The 19,441-nt window shown below is 48.3% G+C and overlaps 1 protein-coding gene across 1 annotated transcript in view; it reads right to left on the bottom strand.

Annotated features, from left to right (window-relative positions):
• Positions 1-3,891: 3,891 nt before the first annotated feature.
• TMEM114 (transmembrane protein 114) overlaps positions 3,892-19,441 on the bottom strand; it is a 16,682-nt gene continuing 1,132 nt past the window's right edge. The window contains exons 3-6 of the mRNA XM_008565171.1: positions 19,207-19,420; positions 18,858-18,938; positions 6,360-6,497; positions 3,892-4,153 (exon numbers count right to left, since the gene is read on the bottom strand). Coding sequence (XP_008563393.1) covers positions 3,921-4,153; positions 6,360-6,497; positions 18,858-18,938; positions 19,207-19,420 — 666 coding nt within the window. The 3' untranslated portion in view covers positions 3,892-3,920. The remainder of the gene's footprint in view (positions 4,154-6,359; positions 6,498-18,857; positions 18,939-19,206; positions 19,421-19,441) is intronic.

The following is a 19,441-nucleotide window of genomic DNA, read 5'->3' as shown; positions in this document are numbered from 1 at the left end:
AACCATGCCCGTGACCACTATTATTAATCCATTCACTCTGGCATGGTCCTTACAATCCAATCACCTCTTCAAGTCCCCACCTTTCAATTACCATAGTAGGATTTCCCACCCTCTTAACACAGTCACTGTGGGGACCAAGCCTCCAACACATTAAACTTTTGCAAGGTCACAATTCAACCCATAATACAGGGCTCCTCATCCTCAGCCCTACAGACATGTGGGACCAGAAAGTCCTTTGTTGTGGGGCTGTCCTGGGCACTGCAGGATGTTTTTAACAGCATCCCAGGGCTCTACCCACTAGGTGCCAGTAGCATCCCCCAACCACCCCCTGCCAGTTGTAACAGCGAAAACTGACTCTAGACATCACCTAATGTTCGGGGGAGGTGGATGTGTAGAATCTCTCTGCTGCAGTGCTTAACCCAGCGCTGGGCGCTCAGAGGACTGAAAACGAATGTCTTTTGATCTAGGAATCAAATCCTGCCTCTGACGCAGTTCCACCATATAACCAGCAGATGGCAGCAAAGACCGCCCTTTCAGTAGCAGGGTTGCTCTGACCTTGCAAAAACTTTGTTTTCTCCAGTCTAGTAATTGATTTTTGCAACAGCGTTCACTTGACGGGTGGGCCCTTGCAAGCAATCCACTCCATTTGTGCTTTTGCAGATGAGACAGAAGGAGAAGCCACAACAACGTCCTGAACCAACAAGTAGACAGATAACTGAGTGTGCAGCATTAGCAGAAATGGAGAGAAAATTGTCCTGGAGTCAGGCAGTTTTGGATTTTAATCCCATTGGCATCCCTTCCTCTCCTTGTGTCCTTGGGCCAGTTAATGTCTGTGCTCAGTTTCTTCATTTGTACCTTGCTTCGCTCATCTCCATAGTCCTCATCACTAGCTGTATATTTCACATGCCTCTCCAAAATCATACAGCAGCTCAGAGAGCAAGGGCTGCCTCTGGTGGAGCCACTGCCCATAGTTCCTGGTATGTAATTGCCTTCCGTCAGCTATTTGTTGAATGAATGAATGGCACATAGAAGGGCACAGGTGCATGGCAAGCACTCAATGGGTGTTCAACTGTGATGATGTCATGGTGAGGAGGAGGATGTCATGATGTTGATAATGGTGCTGTCATTTTATAACCCATACCAATGGTCCCCAAGCCTGCTGAACCATCAGCACCTCCTGGGGAGTTTCTTAAAACTAAGGCTCCCCAGGCCCTCCCTCCACATTTTATTGCTCAAAATCTTACAAAAACAAGATCTCAATCCTGGTTGCATGTTGGAATCATTTGAAGAGCTCTTAAAAAGTAATCCACTCCTGGGCCAGCCCCGTGACTCACTCGGGAGAGTGAGGTGCTGGTAGCACCAAGGCAGCGGGTTCAGATCCTATATAGGGATGGCCGGTGCATTCACTGGCTGAGCGTGGTGCAGACCACACCTTGCCGAGGGTTGCAATCCCCTTACCAGTCAAAAAAAAAAAAAAAAAAGTAATCCACTCCTAGAGACTGTTGGATCAAGGATTCAGTCTGGGCATCAGAATTTTTAAAAGATGCCCAGGTGATTCTAATGTGCAGCAAGATGACAAACCTCATGGGGCCGGCCCGGTGGCGCACTGCTACAGTGCGCCGCTTGGGAGCGCGGTGGCGCTCCCGCCAAGGGTTCGGATCCCACATACAGACTGGCCACTCACTGGCTGAGCAAGGTGCGGGCACAACACCGAGGGTTACGATCCGTTGCCAGTCACAAAAAAAGACAAAAAGGAAAAAAATAAATAAATAAAAATAAAAATAAATAAAAATAAAGATCATTGACTAATGAAATGGTAATTACAATGTATCTTGGGTTTATAGCATACATAGAACTAAAATGTATGCCAGCAATAGCATAAACGATAGAAAGGGGGACATGGAGGTATACTGCTGTAAGGTTATTTCACCATATATGAAATAGGTTGCGATCCGTTGCCGGTCACGAAAAAAGACAAAAAGGAAAAAAAAAAAAAAAGATGACAAACCTCCCATGTCACTTAACAAAATTCCCAGGTCAGTGTCATGCAGAGGGTGGCCCCAGACCATTGGCATCCTGGGGGCTGGTTGGAAATGTGAATTCTCAAGCTCCAGCCAGAACTCTTGACTCAGAAACCCTGGGAGTGGCATCTGGCCATCTGAGCAGGGCAGAGTCTTGGGCTTGAATATAACTGTACTGCCCCAGGGGATTCAGGTGTGCAGCTACTCTGGACACCCCCGTTCCCATAGGCAGGAATACCAGGATGAAAGGACGGATGGGTTTTTCTGGGGAACGGTGAAAGAGGCGTGATTAGTCCCTGAAGATTGTCTTATCAATCAACCAACCCCGTGGGAATGTTTCAGCTTCATGTTCTAGACCTACCCCCACTACCCCACACTCTAAAAGCCAGTGTCACACTCCACCCAGGGTTAACTTAACCCAAAAGGAGCTCAGAGCCAAGGCTTTCCTGGAGATAGCTCAATGCCGACAGGGCCAAGGTGGTGGGCACCTCTCCCACCCAGACCACCGAGTCCACGCCAAGCAAACATCTTACCCTGGCCACACCACTGACAATGGTGTATCATTATTTCACTAAAGAAATGTTAATAGTTTCACCAGGACTCCAGGCATAATTGAGGACATCATAATTAAGTTGCAGAAGCAACTTAAAACCATGCCTAATGTGGGAGGGGGGGTGTGGTGTGTGTGTGTGTGTGTGTGGTGTGTGCGTATGTGGGGGGTGTGGTGTGTATGTGGGGGGGGTATGTGCATGTGTGTGGTGTGTGTGCTATGTGTGTGTGTGATACTTTATAAATCCTCTCTACTTAAATATGGTCCACAGACCAGCAACCTCAGACTCACTTAGGTGCTGGTTAGAAATGCAGAATCTCAGGCCCCGGCCCCAACCTACTGAATCAGAGGCTGGAGCTCAGTCTCCACGGTGTAAATACTTCCTTCACGGGCTTGAGGGTGACTCGAGCTAACATTTAGCATTTGGATTGAAAACTACGCACAACGAAAACAGTCCAGGAGTTATCAACTGCGTTTCTGAGGATTTCTCTTCCCTACTAACTGAGGGTGCTGATAACTCTTCCCTCTCCGGGTGAGTCTCCTGATTGTCCTTCCTACTGACTGTGAATTGTTTGTTTTCTTCCTATGGAGGTTTCCTGACAATTATAAAGTAACACATGAGGAGACCAGCACACTGACCACCTGAATGTTCGAGAGGGTCTTTCATCTCTGGGATGACTCTATTTGAAATTTCCAAAGCGAGCCATGGATCACTGAGAATCATCACACAAAGTGAACCTTTTCCGATTGAGGTTCAGGGCTCTAGACCGGATACGCATGAATCCAGCTGGAATGGCTGAGGTCTGGAGGAGACTCTTCCACCACCTCCTGGTTGAGAAAACTCCGTCTCTGCTGTCCTTTCTTTGGGGTCTCCCACTGCGCCTTCCTGTCTGGATTTAGGGTCATGTGAAACAGGAGGCCTCATCTGAGATAGAGTATAAAGGCTATGAGCCTGCTCAGAAAAGCTGCTTGGAGGGAGGATTATGCCATTAGCTCGCTGTGCACCTTTGCACAAGTTACCTAACCTCTCTGGTCATCCTTAACATTTCCTTAACAAAGAAGAGGAGCTGATCCAAAGGTTGGGGATGAGTTCGATGAAATGAAGCCAGAGGAGGCACACGGACACTGCAATCTGTGAAGTTCAGTGCACGATTAAAGGATTGCTGTTCTTTATTTCAGGTGAAGCCAGTTCAGCATTCCCAGGGCCCTGCTCCAGGCCACGCATATATGCACATTCACGGCACACACACACTGGCACAGATGACACAATGACAACAGCCGGGCCCCAGGCTAGGTCCTCGGAAGTTGGAGAGCCAGACCCCACCCTCCACCGGGACCTCCGCGCGGGTTCATACGGCCTGGTCCTGCCTCCCTCTCAGGCTGAGCACGCGGGCTGCTGCCAGGAAGGCCGCCCCAGTGAGCAGCTCGGCGACGAAGCTGACCCAGCCCAGGGCCAGGGACCAGCCGAAGCGGATGTCCACCTGGTCCAGGAGGGCCTTCTCCTGCAGGAGGCACAGCGCCTCCCGGAAGGCGGCGGCCGAGTACGCGATGTAGACGCTGATCCCGGCGAGGGTCACCGCGGCTGCAGGAGGGTGGAGGGACAGCGGATCCAAACGTCACCTGGCGCCCCCTCCCCGAGTGTTGTCGCCCCTTCCCACCGCAGGGCCTTCGCCCGCCCGTGCTGGTCCCCCCGCCCGAAGCGCGGCCACCACCACCACCACCCCACCCCCCGCTGTCCCTCTTGTCCTCGTCACTCCTGGCCTTCCTGCAGGTCTCAGCTCATGCGTCCGTTCCTGCACTTGCCTGGGCGGTGACTTCCCAGTGCCTGGCTCATGGTGGGTCTCTATAGGTTTAGCTTAGAGCTGCGCTTATTTGCGACGGTAGCCACAGGCCACACGTGGCTGTTTAGATTGACGTTTAATTAAATCAACAACTCAGTCCCTCCTTGGCACTCCCCACACGAGCCTGGTCCTGAATCCACTGAGACAGGAGATGCACAGTTTCCTTGAGTTGGGTTTCAGGACACCCTCCTGGTTTCAAGCTACTCCTCAAGGTCTCAGGACCCTCCCGTGGACCCTCCCCTAGAGGAGAGCTACTGTCTCTTATTGCACCTATTTTGGCACCAACATAAGGGAAATTGACACCTCAGGGGACTGGCTTATGCAAATCCAGCGTCAGTAGAAAGGTTATGCAACCCTAATAGCAGAGCATGCTCAGTAAAGTGGAATATATCCTTTGAATGATCTTCCATTAGGGGTGCTAAAGAGCACAGAATATTCTTGAATATGTCTGTTGCATGTGATAGAATTTGAGCAGTGAACATGCCCTACATACAGACCCACTGAGCATGTGCAAGACTATGTTACATAGCGGGAAACCACACCCTTAGCTGAATATTCGTTAAATAGTATAAGTAGGTATTAGATAGTGGAACTATAAAAGTGGCATCTTGGCAAAAGGCCAGGTTGTTGCTCTCTTTCCTGGGGCCAACGTGCACTTTGCTGGCTGAGGTGTGCATGCTTTACTTTTGTGTTAAGCTTACTCTTAGCAGGCAGAGGCTCACTCTCTTGAGCCAGCCTGCCCTCCGTACTGAACTTTAAGTGTGTATTTCTTACTTCTGTGTTAAACTTGGAGTGGGCTCTGCTCAGTTTCTAGAGCTGTGCCTCACTCTCTGTGGAATCTATATCTCTCATTTGTTACATTAAATCTTTTCTCGTTTTCCAGTATGACTCTGCTCTTCAGTTCTTTCCTGTGGTGGAGTCAAGAACCTGGTGAGAGGAAAGGGTAGGTTGAGGCCGACTATCGGGCCCCCAGACCCTCTCCTCCAGCATCACCACCACTGCACAGCGTGTGGATTAGAGAACCTCCACTATCACAGGAAGTTCTACTGGGCAATGCTGGTTTTGGGAATTTGCCATTGGGTGAACTGTTAACACCAATATTAATAATAATCATGACTGTTGGAGAAGGTCAGAGCCTCGCATTTTTCACCTCCAGACATTCATTCGTTTCCATCTGTGGATTCCAAGTGTGCATATCACACCGTTGTCTTTTTTAAGTGAGAAACATTTCAAACACACAGAGGGCCATGGAACAGCCAGCGTGCACCAGATCCCATTTTTTAAAACCTCTGATCTACCAAACCAGCAGTATTAACCCAGCCATTGCCTGTCATGCCTGTCTTTTTGTTTGGTTTTTGTGTGTGTTGTTGTTTAAGTAAAAATTGTATATGCAGTGGTCCCTCGGTATCTGCTGAGGATTGGTTCCAGACCCCCCTATGCACCCCCCTGAGAATACCAACATCCCCAGAAGCTCAAGTCCCTGATGTAAAACGATGTAGTATCTGTGTACAGCCTATGTGTATATTTGCATATACTTTAAATCATCTCTAGATTGCTTAAAATACCTAATACAATTTAAGTGCTAAATAGTTGTCATTCTGTATTTTTATTTGTATTATTTTATTGGGGGGTTTTTTGTTGTTTTTTTTTACTGTGGGTTGGTCCCCCACCCCCGAATGTTTTCTATCTACACGACTTCTTTTGTAAAATAAAGAAAATGATTCTTGGAAGCTTCTCCCTCCTGCTGATTCTTTTTTGGAACCAGAGACGCAGGACCCTGAGCTGCCAACCACCCATTTCTTTCAGCTGTGATATCACAGATGGGGAAACTGAGCTCCAGAGAGGCCGTGGGGACCCCTGCCCCCTTCCTTGCTGAAGGCTCATGATGCACAGACCCACCACCCAGCACCTCCTGGAGCCTGAGCCCTGAGCAGGGTGGGCACCTACCTCCAAAGAGGAAGAGAATCCCAGTGAGCCGGAGGAGGAGGGGGGCTCGGAGAAGGAAGCTCAGAAAGCCCGTCATCCCCCCAAAAACCATCAGGATCAGGCTGAGCGGCAGCAGAATCACAAACGTCCCATGCATGGCTTAGAAGAGACAGGACACCAGGCAGAGGAGGGTTACTAACATCCTTCATTCAATCAACAAACATTTACCGAGTACCCGCTATGGGCCAGCGCCCGAATGCTGGGGGGGAAATTAACACGGCTGTCACTACCCCTAATACTGTTACTACCACTATTTCTGATGATGATGATCCTAATAATAACAACAGTGACTGAGGCTCATCTTTGTGCAAGGCCATGTGCTTTACAAGCATCGTCTCACTTAATCCTCGCCACCCCTCAAGGTGGGTGTTATTCCACCTTCGTCTCCTACACTGTCCCCCCTCTTCACCCCATATGACATTGGAGCAAAGACCTGAAGGAGGTAAGGGAGGCAGCTGTTTAGAACTCAGGGCCAAGGGAGGAGCAGTTGCAGAGCCCCCGAGATGGGAGCGTGTCTGGTGAGACGGAGGCACGTGGGGAAAGCCAGGGGGCAGCGTGGGGTGAGCCGGGAAGGATGTGGGAAATGAAGGCAGAGAGTTCATGGGGCAGATCATGTGGGGTTCAAAAAAGTCAGAAGGACTTTGGCTTTCTCTCTGAATGAGATGGGGACCACCAGATGGTCTGGGGCAGAAGAATCAGGGGATTTTATTTCAGCTAACCTTAAATTTTTAAAGGACCGCTCTGGTTGCTATTTTGAGAGTAGACGGCAGAGAGGCGTGATGGGTTGAATGGTGACTCCCAAAACTCATGTTCACCCAGAACCTGTGAAGGTGACCTTATTTGAAAAAAAGGTTCTTTGCAGATGTCATTAAGTTAAGGATCTGGAGATGAGATCATCCTGGATCAAAGTAGGCTCTACACCCAAAGAGTGGTATCCTTAGGAAAGAAGAGAACACAGAAGGCTACGTGAAGACGGAGGCAGAGACTGGAGTGACACATCTGTAAGCCAAGGAATGCCAAGAATTGCCACCAGAAGCCAAGAGAGAGGTGTGGGACACATTCTGTCTCAGAGCCTCCAGCGTAACCAGCCCTGCTGACACTTTGATTTTGGATTTCTGGCCTCCAGAACTGTGAGAATAAATTGCTGCTGTTTTAAGCTATCTAGCTTCTGGTGGCTTGTTACACACACGCACACACACACGCACGCACGCACGCACGCACGTGCACACACCAGAAATGGATGCAGAGGGGCAAGGCTGGAAGCAGCAGAGATCGTGGGGGGCATCTTGCAATAACCCTGGTACGGAACAACGGCGGCCTGAAACGTGGGGAGCAGAGAGAGGAGAGAAGTGGACAGATTCCACGTCTATTTTTAAGGTAAAACAGACCTTGATGAGGTTTGAGAAGAAGAAAGGAAACAAGGATGAGATTGAGATTCGGGACTGAGCCACTGGACAGAGGGAGTTTCCACCTGCAGAGACGGAGAAGATGAGGGGAAAAGAGGCTGGAGCGGGGACAGGGGAATCAGGACTTGCTAAGTTTGAGATGCCTGTTAGACTCTCAAATTGCAAGAATGTTTGAAATTCAGTTCCCCTGGGTGAGCTGAGAACATGAGAGGTGGGAAGTGGGGAAGAGGGGGAGGTCAAAGAAAGGACACCACTTAAAGGCCTGTCACCAGCACTCTGTCCCCTACCCCATCCCCACCCCAAAATTGCAGGTGTCCTGTGAGTCCAAGGCACATGACTGATTTCACCCCAATGTCCCAGAGAGAACAACAAAACCCAAAAGCCTTAATGATCTTAATAATAAAAGTAATATTAATAAAAGAGTATGACATTTCACATCAAAATAAAATAATAGTAGACTTCGTAATAAAAGCAGTAGCAAATTTTGACAGAGGGTTTCTGGGTGCTAGGCCCTGTCTTCAGCATCTTCACATAATAATTCATATTTATCCTCACGACCACCCTATGAGGTAAGAAATATTCATACTCTCATCTTACAGATGTGGAAACTGAGGCACAAAACGTTAAGTAACTTGCCCAAACTCTCACAGCTAGAAAATGGCAATGTGGGGATTTGAACCCAGATGGCAAGGCCCCATTCTGTCCAGTGGGACCCCTGGGTGGAAAAGGAAAGATCCTGTAGGGTGCCTGTGTCTACATGACACCAAAAATAAATCAGCCCTGACAGAGGAGGCTACACCGTTCCCACCGCCAGGTCGTATGTTGCAGCCGGAGAGGTCGATTTCATTTCCACTTGAGAAGAGCGATTCTGCAGGAAGACTTGTAAATGGTCGATTTGCTCTCTTTCAGCATGTTGCTTCTCCTTTTTCATTGTTTCTCCTTTTAGGGCACAGCCGGGTTTCCTAGCATCGGGGACACACTTTCTGAGAAACTAAGAAGGCATCATTGCTGTCCTTTATCAATTTGTCCAAAAGCCCCTTGTGGTATCATAACAAGGTATTTGGTCTTTATTCCATGTCCCTGGTTCCTGGCACAGAGCTCCTAAAATTCTTGTGACTTCCTGATGATAAGAGTACCTTTTGTGCTAATGAGGTGACTCTTGGTGGGCCCCTAGACAGCTTCAGTATGGGGACTGGTCGCCAGAAAGAATTAGAGGGCTGGAACCTCCAGCCCCACTCCCTGACCTCTGGGGAGGAGAGAGGGGTTGGAGGTTAAGTTGATCACCGATGGCCGATGAGTGCATCGATCATGCCTACATAATGGAACCTCCATAAAAACCCTAAACTATGAGTTTCTGAGAGCTTCAGTTTGGTGAACATACCTGAGTGCTGGAGAGGGCACAGGAATTCTGCACCGACACACCCCATACCTTACCCTAGGCATCTCTTCCATTTACTTGTTCCTTAGTTGTATCCTTTATAATAAACAGGTAATAGTAAGTGAAGTATTTTCCTGAGTCTGTGAGCTTTCCTAGCAAATTATCAAACCTGAGAAGGGGCTATGGGAAGCCCAGTTTATAACCGGTCAGTCATAAGTACAGATGGCCTGGGACTTGCAATTTATATCTGAAGTGGGGGTAGTCTTCTGGAACTGAGGCCTTAGCTTGTGCCAACTCCAGGTAGACAGTGCCAAAATTGAATTGAATTGTTGGATGTAAGGAAAAAACCATCCACCCCTCCAGGAGATCATCATTGCCATGATGAGAGTGAATGGTTTGGCCATATTGAAGGCATGTCTCAGCGCACAGTCGCCCCACCTCAGTGAGATTCATCCCACTGTAGGATGAATATAATCATGTCCTGCCTGCTCCTGAAAGGGAGCCTCTCACCTGCATGTCTTTCCCTACTCTTGACCACCCTTCAGCACCCAGCTCTGACTTCACCTCCTCCAGGAAGTCTTCCCAGATAGCCCCCAACAGAATTAATCCTCCTTCCCCTGGGGTTTCTCATTAAGTTGAACAGATTTCCATAGTTGGGCTGTTCACGTTGGATTGAAATGTGTTTGCATGTCTGTCTTCACAACTAGAAACTGAACTGAACTTCTTGAGACAAGAGACTTGGATCTACTTTGGTGTCCCTACAGCAGCAGAATGCTCAGCACGCAGAGAAAGTTGACACTCAGTGAATGATGAATGAATGTATGAATGAGTGAATGAATGAATGAATGAATGAAATCTACCCGTAAGATCTACCCATGGGATCTACCCATGGATTCCGTATTTGCTGTCTCCAGTGGGACCAAACAAAACCTCCCCCCCTTGGAACTGGCATTCTACCTAGAGAAGCCACAAAGCAGATCATCACATATCTAACAAATAATTAATCACGACAGCAAGGGTGTTAGGAAACACTCACGATTGAGGGGTGGCTGGCCATGGTCTGTGTCTTGGATCTGCCTCCACGGCCATGGGACCTTAATAAATCAGAGGACCGCTGAGGTTCTTAGTGTGGCATTGTGGGGACAGCATTTGCTGGTTATTTGGAAATAATCATTGTACAGAGACTGACTTCGCTGACAGGAGTGCCTACCCACTTCTCTTTATAAGAACATTTTTGTCACCACAAGGAGGCGCCTCGTGCAAGCTTTTGGATGGGCTTGGGGTGCAGGAGCTCTGGGTGAAGGGCTTTGGGCACTCAGAGAACTAAGAGGACACTGCCATTCTCAGGGCGCAAAGACTACCTGACTTGTGGAATAAACCAAGGCAGAGTGACAGAGATGCTGTCCCCTGATTGCTGAGCCAAAAGGATCAGCCTATGGAACAGAGTCCTAAGCTAAATTTATCATTTATCTTGTCTCATCTCTAATAGGATCTGAGACAATCTCCAGAGAACTCTCAAGTCCAAATAGTCAAAGAGAAATACAACCTACAAAGTCAGAAAGTGGAAAGGAATGAATTACAGGAAATTCAAAACCAATTTTGGGGGCTGAGGTGGAGAAGGAGGAGGAAGGAAGGAGGAAGTCAAAGGTCTAAAGGTCTAAACATTTGCTACCACTTTGACCCTGAGTGTCCTGGCAGCCAATGCAGAAGGAGAAACAATTACAAGTTCTTTCTCACCAGTCATTCATTTACTGAATATTTATTAGCTGTTTACCATGAGTTGCGTGCTGAGCCTCTTCAATCCTTTCAGTAACAGGATAGGTATGAAAATAAGTACTTTTCTCCCATCCTTCAGCGCAAGTTATGTGTCATTTCTTCTGGGAAGTCTTTCCTTATGCTGTGTCCACCACTGTCACACGGTCAGGTGCCCCTCCTCTGTGCCCCTCAGCTCTCCATAGAGACCCAATCCCAGCATTTATTACCTAGTGTTGAAGGTGTCTTAGTCACCTTTCTGTCTCACCTGTCAGGCCATGAGATTCTTGACAAGGAAGATCGTGTCTCCTCATGTACAACTGTATCTTTGGGACATGCGAGTGCTCACGTGGTATTTGTTGACCAACTGATTGAATAAATGAAAATGAATGAATGAATGAATGATGAGCTAGACAGTGTGGCTTTAAGGCAGAAAAATATGACAGTTTCTAAGAAATAAGAAAAAACTAAGGAAGCTTGATAGACAACCTCACAGCAGATAAAAATACAGAGTTTAGAGTCAGATGATTCTCTTTGAGTTCGGGCTCTGACTGTGGGGCCTTGCGCATGTCACTCAGTCACCCAGAACCTCCGTTTCCACATCTATGAAGCGAAGGTGATAATGTAGGCTCACAGAATTATCATAAGAATGACATATGCAAAGACAATATGGGACCGCATAGTAAAGTGCTCAGACCCGTCTCCCACTGCGTGAGCACTAAATAAATCATAACTCCACCAATAACAAAGACGGTGAAACCAACAATAATTCAGTCTCTGACTTCTATTATGATCAAATCACTTCTACTTCCCAAATGCCACTAACTTGCACGAGTCAAGGAAACAACACTGGACTCCCTCCCAGGGTTGCCACAGGATAAAATGTGACTACAGGGGACAAGACCTGTGGTCTTTCTTTTTTCTTTCCTTCCTTTCTTTTTTAAAGAAAAATCGTGGGCAAGAAAGTACAACAGCTGGGTGAAAATCTGCTCCTGCGAGTCCTGTCCCCCTACATGGCATCACCTCCAGACTATGGCCAAAAAACAAAAGCATTTCTCACTTAGAAATTAATGAGGTTTCCTGGCATTAAATCAGCCCTGGCAGCCCCGTACAATTCCCCAGACTCACTGCAAGCCCACTTGACATACACATTCAATTAAATGCCTGGGTAATAACAGGCTCCCCATGGGAGAGTTGTAAAATCTCCTGCTGAAATTTGGTTTAGCTTTTTGTGTGTATGTGCCTTATTCTTTGTTTTGTTTTGTTTTTTATTTCCAGGGCTATGTTCTTAGAACATGAATATTGATTCCAAGTTCTGCTGTACTTAGAAATGTACCTGTCTCTATTTACATCTCTGAATGTGCTTGAGGGAGGTGTTCTCCTTTAGGATATAGATATGATAAAGTTATCAATTTCTAGAGGCTGAGGTACTTGGGAAGTGGTGGATGGGTATGTAGTCATAGGGCAGGGTGGGGTGGTGCACTGTCAAAAGTCCATTTAATAAGAGTCCAAGTCTGTGACATACAAGCCGTGTGACTTTGGGAAAATTACTAGACCCCTCTGAGCCTCATCGATAAAATAAGGGCAAAAACCCCTACCCTTCAGAAGACCTGAGTCCGGTTCTCACTAGCAGTGTGACTTTAGACAAGCTGCCTCTGGGAAACAGGGATGGACCATTCTCATCTTGTGTGAGAACATCAAATGACTTGGACCCAGGCTCAGCCCTCAATGTCGGCCACTCCCTTTATGCCACAGATTAATCACCTCTTTCTTCCCGTCAGGACTCCTAAAGGAAGTCTCCAGCAATGCTCTGCCTTTGATGGGCTGAGTAGTGACTTCGGAGGCAGATATAACAATGGACTCAGAAACAAGATTCCTCATTCCTGGATTTCAGTCCCTTTTCTGTCATTTCCTATTGGTGGTCTTCGGAGAAAAGGGTCCTAGATTTGAGGCCAGCCAGACACACTTACTCACCACGTGACCTTAGGTAAGTCCCTTACCTCTGTGAGCCCCAATTTCCTCATCTGTAAGAAGAGGATACTAAGACCTCCCTGCTGAGTTGCCATCCAGATTGGCAATGTTTTGAAAAGCACCTAACACAATCATATACGTTCGTTTGGAAACAAATGCGTGTGCATCCCTGATAAGGGCCATGCTGAGCCATAGAGCCAGGGACACCACAGTGAACAAGGTCCCTGCCCTTATGGGGCTTATGGTCCAGCACAGGACATAGACTAGCCAGGAAGCAAGGAAACAACACAGATGAGAACAGACTGATGTGTCACAAAGGACAGAAGCCTGATTATGCAGAAAAACAGGTGGCAGTGAGTAGGGCCCCTATTCTTTGGATAAGGAGTGTGTATTAGTTTCCAGTGGCTATTGTAACAAATTACCACAAAGTGTGGCTTGAAAGCAGCAGGAATTTATTCTCTCATGGTTTTGGAGCCCAGAAGTCTGAAATCAAGATGTCAGCAGGACCGTGTTTTCTCTGAAGACTGTAGGGGAGAATCCTTCCTGGCATCTTCTAGTTTCTGCTGGCTGTCAGCACTCCTTGACTTTCCTTGGCTTGTGGCAGCATCACTCCGATCTCAGCCTGTCTTTACCTGACCATCTTCTCTTCTCTCCTCTTTGCTTCTTCTCTTTTTGTAAAGACACTTGTCATAGATTTAGGACCACTCAGTTAATCCAAGATGATCTCATCTCAAGATCATCAGTTATATCTGTAAAGATGGTTTTCCAAATAAAGTCACATTCACTGGTACTGTAGCTTAGGACGTGGACATACTTTCTTGAAGGTGACACTATCCAACACACTACCATGTCTTGGGTGGCATACAATAGGAACTCAATAGATGATAGCTATGATTGCTATATAGAATTAATAATGTAAAAATGTTGACAGGTCATCATTTGTCAAGGGTAAATATGGGGGCCAAGTGTAAGATATCTTCTCGTTTCAATGCTTTGTTGTAAGCAAACCCACACAGAAGAAAGAAGCAAAGATGTTCATGCTAAGGAAAACTGTATTTGTGATCGTTCCATTATCACACTTCAAAGAACCGTGCAGTGGTAAAACGAGGCTTCTACAATACTTGAGAGGTCAGGAAGCCCCACGGTGGTCAGTGAAGTAACAGTCCTGCTCTTAAGCAGAGCAGGGACATATCTTTCTCCAGAAACACCAGAAGTTCTGGCAAAAGAAAATCTTCAGGATCCATTTACCAAAGGGGGAAATGTCACTCTTTATTTTCAAACGTTGTCCATGTGACTTTGAGACTCCAGGAATGACTCAGAGATATTCAGTCCTATTATGCCTGGTAAGGAAGTGACTTCTTAAAATTTTTTTGTAAATATTTGTCCTTGAGTCTGTCCTTGAGGACTGGGGCTGCCTCTTGGTTACCTTCGTGGCATCCAAAATGCATTGTTTTAATATGGAAAGAGCAGGCATCTACAAGTAAAGACTTTTTTTTCTTAGTTTAAAATGTGGCTTTGACTTTCAATGGGCAGCCCAGAAAGGGAGACTGCAGCCCAGGCCTTCATGCCCAGAGCAGTTGAGACCCACAGCCACCTTCCTCCCTCTCTCTTTCCCTCCCTCCCTCTCTCTTTCCCTCCCTCCCTCTCTCTTTCCCTCCCTCCCTCCGTACCTGCCACAAAGCTATGCATAAATCACACTGAAAATTCTCTCCTTGGCCCAGGCAGTCTCTTAATTCAAGTTATGTCGCCAAAGCCTTCTCTGTGTCTGTCCCCTGTCACCTCCACTCTTGCAATTTGCACCAGGCATCGTGGGAAAGCTGACTTTAATTTTCCACATTGCTGCAACAGCCCAGCATCCAGAAAGTCTGGAAACCCAAACTTGTGATTTTCCAGCCTTGCCTCCTCAGAGAACGGCCAGGCCAGGCCACTGGCCCTTGGTCCAGCTTCTGCCACTGGCATGCTATGTTGGACAAGGCATTTGTCTCCTCTGGGTCAGGTGTCCTTATCTGACCAGCCTGAATTTCCTCATGGGCTCTCAGGAGACACAGCTGAGGTAAGATACAGAAAAACAGGAGGTGGCCCTAAGATGCACTTTCTGCACCACCTTCCAGAAACTTTGGCTTTCCTGCTGTTTCTGGAACACACCAGGCTCAGTCCTGCCTCGTGGCTTTGCACTCACTATTCCTCCACATAATGTAAGTCTCTGGTTTCCTGTCTGAAGGAGGAGTGTAGGATAGCAGGACTCTGAACCCCAGAAAACAGGCTCGGAGCTCCTCCTCTGGGCTGCCATGGCCTCTGGTCTTCATATTTGCACATTATACTGAAATCATGCTCAGTGTACCATTGTTGCAACAGTATAGAAACAAAATGTCAAAGTTCAAATCCCAGATCTTCCAGTTACTGTGCAAATTTGGGTAACCTACCTACCCTCCCTGTGCCTCCATTTCCTCATCAGCCAAGTGAGGATGATAATAATAGTGCCTTCCTCATGGGACTGCTGTGAAAATTAAATGAGCTGATACACGTAGAGAGATCAGAACAGTGTCTGGCACACTGTCTCATCATTTTTTTTTTCCAGCTACTGGCCAGTACAGGGATCTGAACTCTTGACCCTGGTGTTACCAACACCACACTCTAACCGACTGAGCTAACCAGCCAGCGTCTAGTCTCATCACGTTCTATGCCAGGCAGCTAGCCCAGTGCTGGGGATGAAATAAATATGTACTAAGTAAATTGGTGAGTCTGGTGGGTCTGCAGTTATTAGTTCCATTTTACAGATGAGAAGCTTAAGGCTCAAGAAAGCAATATGGCTTAGAGCAGGAGGAGGAGGCATTAACTGAGCTCCCACTATGTGTCGTGCTTGGCTTATGCAATCTCCTTTTATCTCAGAATGGTCCATTCATGAAGTCACACAACCAGAAAGAGCTGGGGCTGGAATACAAATTCGGGTGAAGTGGGAGGGCATCTGAGGGCTTTGCCTGCCTCTGGACCCAACAACAGCACCTTGGTTCACCTGTGTCCCAGACCCAAACCTATAGTGGGTTGATCCCATCTCTACCCCTTGTTACGAGTGAGCACATGATTCACTACAGCCAATCAGTACATTCCATCCCCTTGGCTACAGTGATTGGCTCAGGACTGAGCACATGACCCAACCTGGTCCAGTGAAAGACCTAACTGGAAGTTTTGTGGAGTTATTGAGAAATAATCTCCTATTCATGTTGCTGAGATGGGAGAGGACTTACCTGAAAGCAGAACCCCAACAGAAGAAAGCAAAGCCCACTGAGTTTAGCAGCGTGGATCTCAGCAGGCTTAGGCTTTTCAGTTCCATGGGCCAGTAATTGCTTTTCTTATTTAAGCCAGTATGGTTTGAGTTTCTGTCACTTGCTACCAAAAGATTCCTGGCTCATACAGCCAGCCTGCTTGTTTTAGACCATGGCTCTTTAATTTACATTGTGCTGAACTTGAAGACCTCCTTTCCACCAAACATAATTCTAGTTCCTAGCCAATGAACCAAACCCATGACTACCCAAAATACCCACACAAGGTGGATTTTGCTGACAAGGAAATTGTTTCATGGAAAATTTCTCTGTGACTGGATGGAATAGTTGAGGTTGTGGGGTATATACCAGTTCGTGAACTTGATATTTCTGCTTTGTTTCACTCCACCATGCTGTCTGAATAGAATGAAGAAGGCAAGCTAGATGATGTGGCTTGAATAACAGCTCTCAGTCTGCCAGGGGATTGCAGCAAATTATTGGGCACTGAAGAGGTCTGCCTGCTAGGGTTTTCCTCAAGGAAAAAAAAATCAAGGTTTCTTTCCATAAGCTGGGAGTTAGACCCAGGTCTGAGGGTGCACAGATGAATAGACACTGGATGTGAGTTCTGCCCATTTCTCCAAATCCTGGAACAAGCAGGGTTGTTGCACTATCAAGATTCAAAAGGAAGCCATCCCAGTGCCAACTGTAGTTAGCCATCTATTTACCCACTGATGTGATAAGTCTGCTGAATGCCAGCACTCAGCCTGCAAAGGGTCAGCACTCCATAGATGTTACTGCATCTAAAAAGAGACTGGAAGGAATGATAACGGGGCAAGCTAATGCTTGCTGAGAACTTACTGTGTGTCTGGAAACTTAAAGTCAATCATTCTTTCATGCAACATGGAGCTCCCACAGCAACGAGGCACTACATGACGTGCCAGAAATGGTTCATTTTTCTCATTCATTTTCATTCCACTTCGTGTAATCCTGACCACACCCCTCATGGTTTTGACATCTCTTTTTCATAGATGTGAAAACTGAGGCTCAGAGAAGTGAAGACACCTATCCCAGGATCACAGAGGGCCCTGGATAGGGTCTGAACTGGGACTTGACTCCCTTGTCCCTAGCTTCAAAGACAAGAATTCTTGATTCTTCTTGAAACAAAGCTCCAAGGACATCCAGAGTTCCACCCCCTGCAGCTGGGGGCTCAGGACAGAGCACATGACACCTCCCCTTTCCTCAACTCCCATATAATCCAGGTGTTGAGGGGATGTCTCCTTCAGTGGGAATTTACTTAGAGATGTGCTAAACCTGACTCAATCGGCTCACCAGACATCATTTCAGTAGCTTGAAACTGGCCACAGTGGATGTCTTTTTTTTTTTTTTTTTTCTTTTTGTCTTTTTTCGTGACTGGCAACGGATCGCAACCCTCAGTGTCGCGCCCGTACCGGACCGGGACCGGCAACGGGATCGCAACCCTTGGTGTTGCACCCGCACCTTGCTCAGCCAGTGAGCGCCGGTCTGTATGTGGGATCCGAACCCTCGGTGGGAGCGTCGCTGCGCTCCCAAGCAGCGCACTGTAGCAGTGCGCCACCGGGCCGGCCCCTGCAGTGGATGTCTTTACACCACAGAAATTGGCAAATGCTACAAACCAGGGCTTTTTTTTTTTTTTAATTTATTTTCAAGGAGTCGTTTTCTAGCAAGACACTGGGCTTCAGTAAAAGTTTTAGTTTGTTCATATACTCATACATTCATTTAATCAATAAAGATATTGAGCTCCACCTACAACCTAACATAGTTTGCATTCACTTTCATACTTGTCCAGCAAACTGACACATGCCTTACTATATGCTAGGTTTTATGCTAAACATTGGGAATTCAGCGGTGGCAAGATAGACAATCCCTGCCTTCATGGAGCTCACAGTCTAATGAAGAAGTCAGATTTTAACCCCCCAAAAAGTTCCACAACCTGTCCTATGAGTAGGAGTTAGCCAAGTCAAGTTGGCAGGGTGGGAGCAGAGAGAATCCACATAGAGGGAACAGCATGTGCCAAGTCCCACGGCAGCAGGAAGCTTGGCATGTTCAGGGACCTGTGCTAGGCCCTGAGGAACAAGATAGACACGTGGCCCGGGGTGGGGGGGCGGGGGGGAAGGGTCCTGTTCTCCACCTCCTGCCTGCCTGCCTTGAATCATTCAAGAAATGTTTATGGCATCCCATCTACTGCCGAGCCCTTGTTCTAAACACTGAGGATACGAATAAACGACGACATGCGGTCTAGGAGATGAGACCTCCTCCTTTCTTTCAACATTCCGCTCCCCAGATTGGTGTAGGTGCCTGCTAGGGCTTCACAGCCTCGCTCATGCTGCCTGTCACTCTGAAATGGAACGACGCATTGCCACCTCTCCTGCCCAGCTAGTCTGAGAGCTCCTTGAGGGCACAGCGTGGGTCTTAATCATCAATCAGCACGGTGCCTGGCACACAGAAAGCCATCAATTGGGTGAATGAATCCTAAACCACACAGCGTTACAGGTGGAGCAAGAGAGACCCCGCCCCCTGTCTTAACCCCACTCCCTCCTCCCGCCCACCCCAGCCGCCCCCTCCTCACTGCCGGAGCCCAGCGTCAGGAGAAGGGTTCCAGAACCTGTGGCCAGACCTGGGGTGCCCCCACCATCCCCAGCCTCCCCGGACTCACTGAGAAGTTGTCGGCTCGAGTCGCTGACTGTCACATTCTCCTGCCAGAAGGGGTTCATTAGTGGCATGCACCGGCTCTGGACTGGATGGAACGGAGGAATCAATGGGCTGGGGGCCGTGGAGTTCCGACCCCCAGCCTGCGGCTTCGCCCCCATACTCGCCCTAGATGCCCCACCCCGGGCGGTCAGGGGGAGAGCTGGAGCAGTTGCAGCCCCAGCCCTCTGCACACCTTGTCCCCACCCCTAAGACTTGGGGGAGGGGTGCGCGCCGAGCAACAGGTCCCAGGCGAGCAGGGAATCGCGCACGGGGCGTTCGCGGCCACAGCCCCCGGCCCCCGGGGGCACCCTTACCCCGACAGGTCCGCCAGAGGCCGGAGTGGGAGCTCAGAGGCTCGGGCTGGCTGCGGTTGGCGACCCCCAGCAGGTTCTGCGCCCCCGAGCCGCTCCTCTCCAGCCGCTCGGTGTCGATGATGTACCAGAAGTCCGTGCCGATGGCGGCCGCCAGGAGCGCGAAGCTGAGCGCCCCGGGCAGCGACGCCGCGCCCGCCCCCGCGCCCAGGGGCCCCCCCCCCGCCCAGGCGCGGCC

The sequence above is a fragment of the Galeopterus variegatus genome, unplaced genomic scaffold (genome assembly GCF_000696425.1).
Source record: "Galeopterus variegatus unplaced genomic scaffold, G_variegatus-3.0.2 Scaffold195, whole genome shotgun sequence".
NCBI lineage: Eukaryota > Metazoa > Chordata > Mammalia > Dermoptera > Cynocephalidae > Galeopterus > Galeopterus variegatus.
The sequence above is the reverse complement of the archived record's forward strand: the minus strand, read 5'-3'. Positions and strand labels throughout refer to the sequence as shown.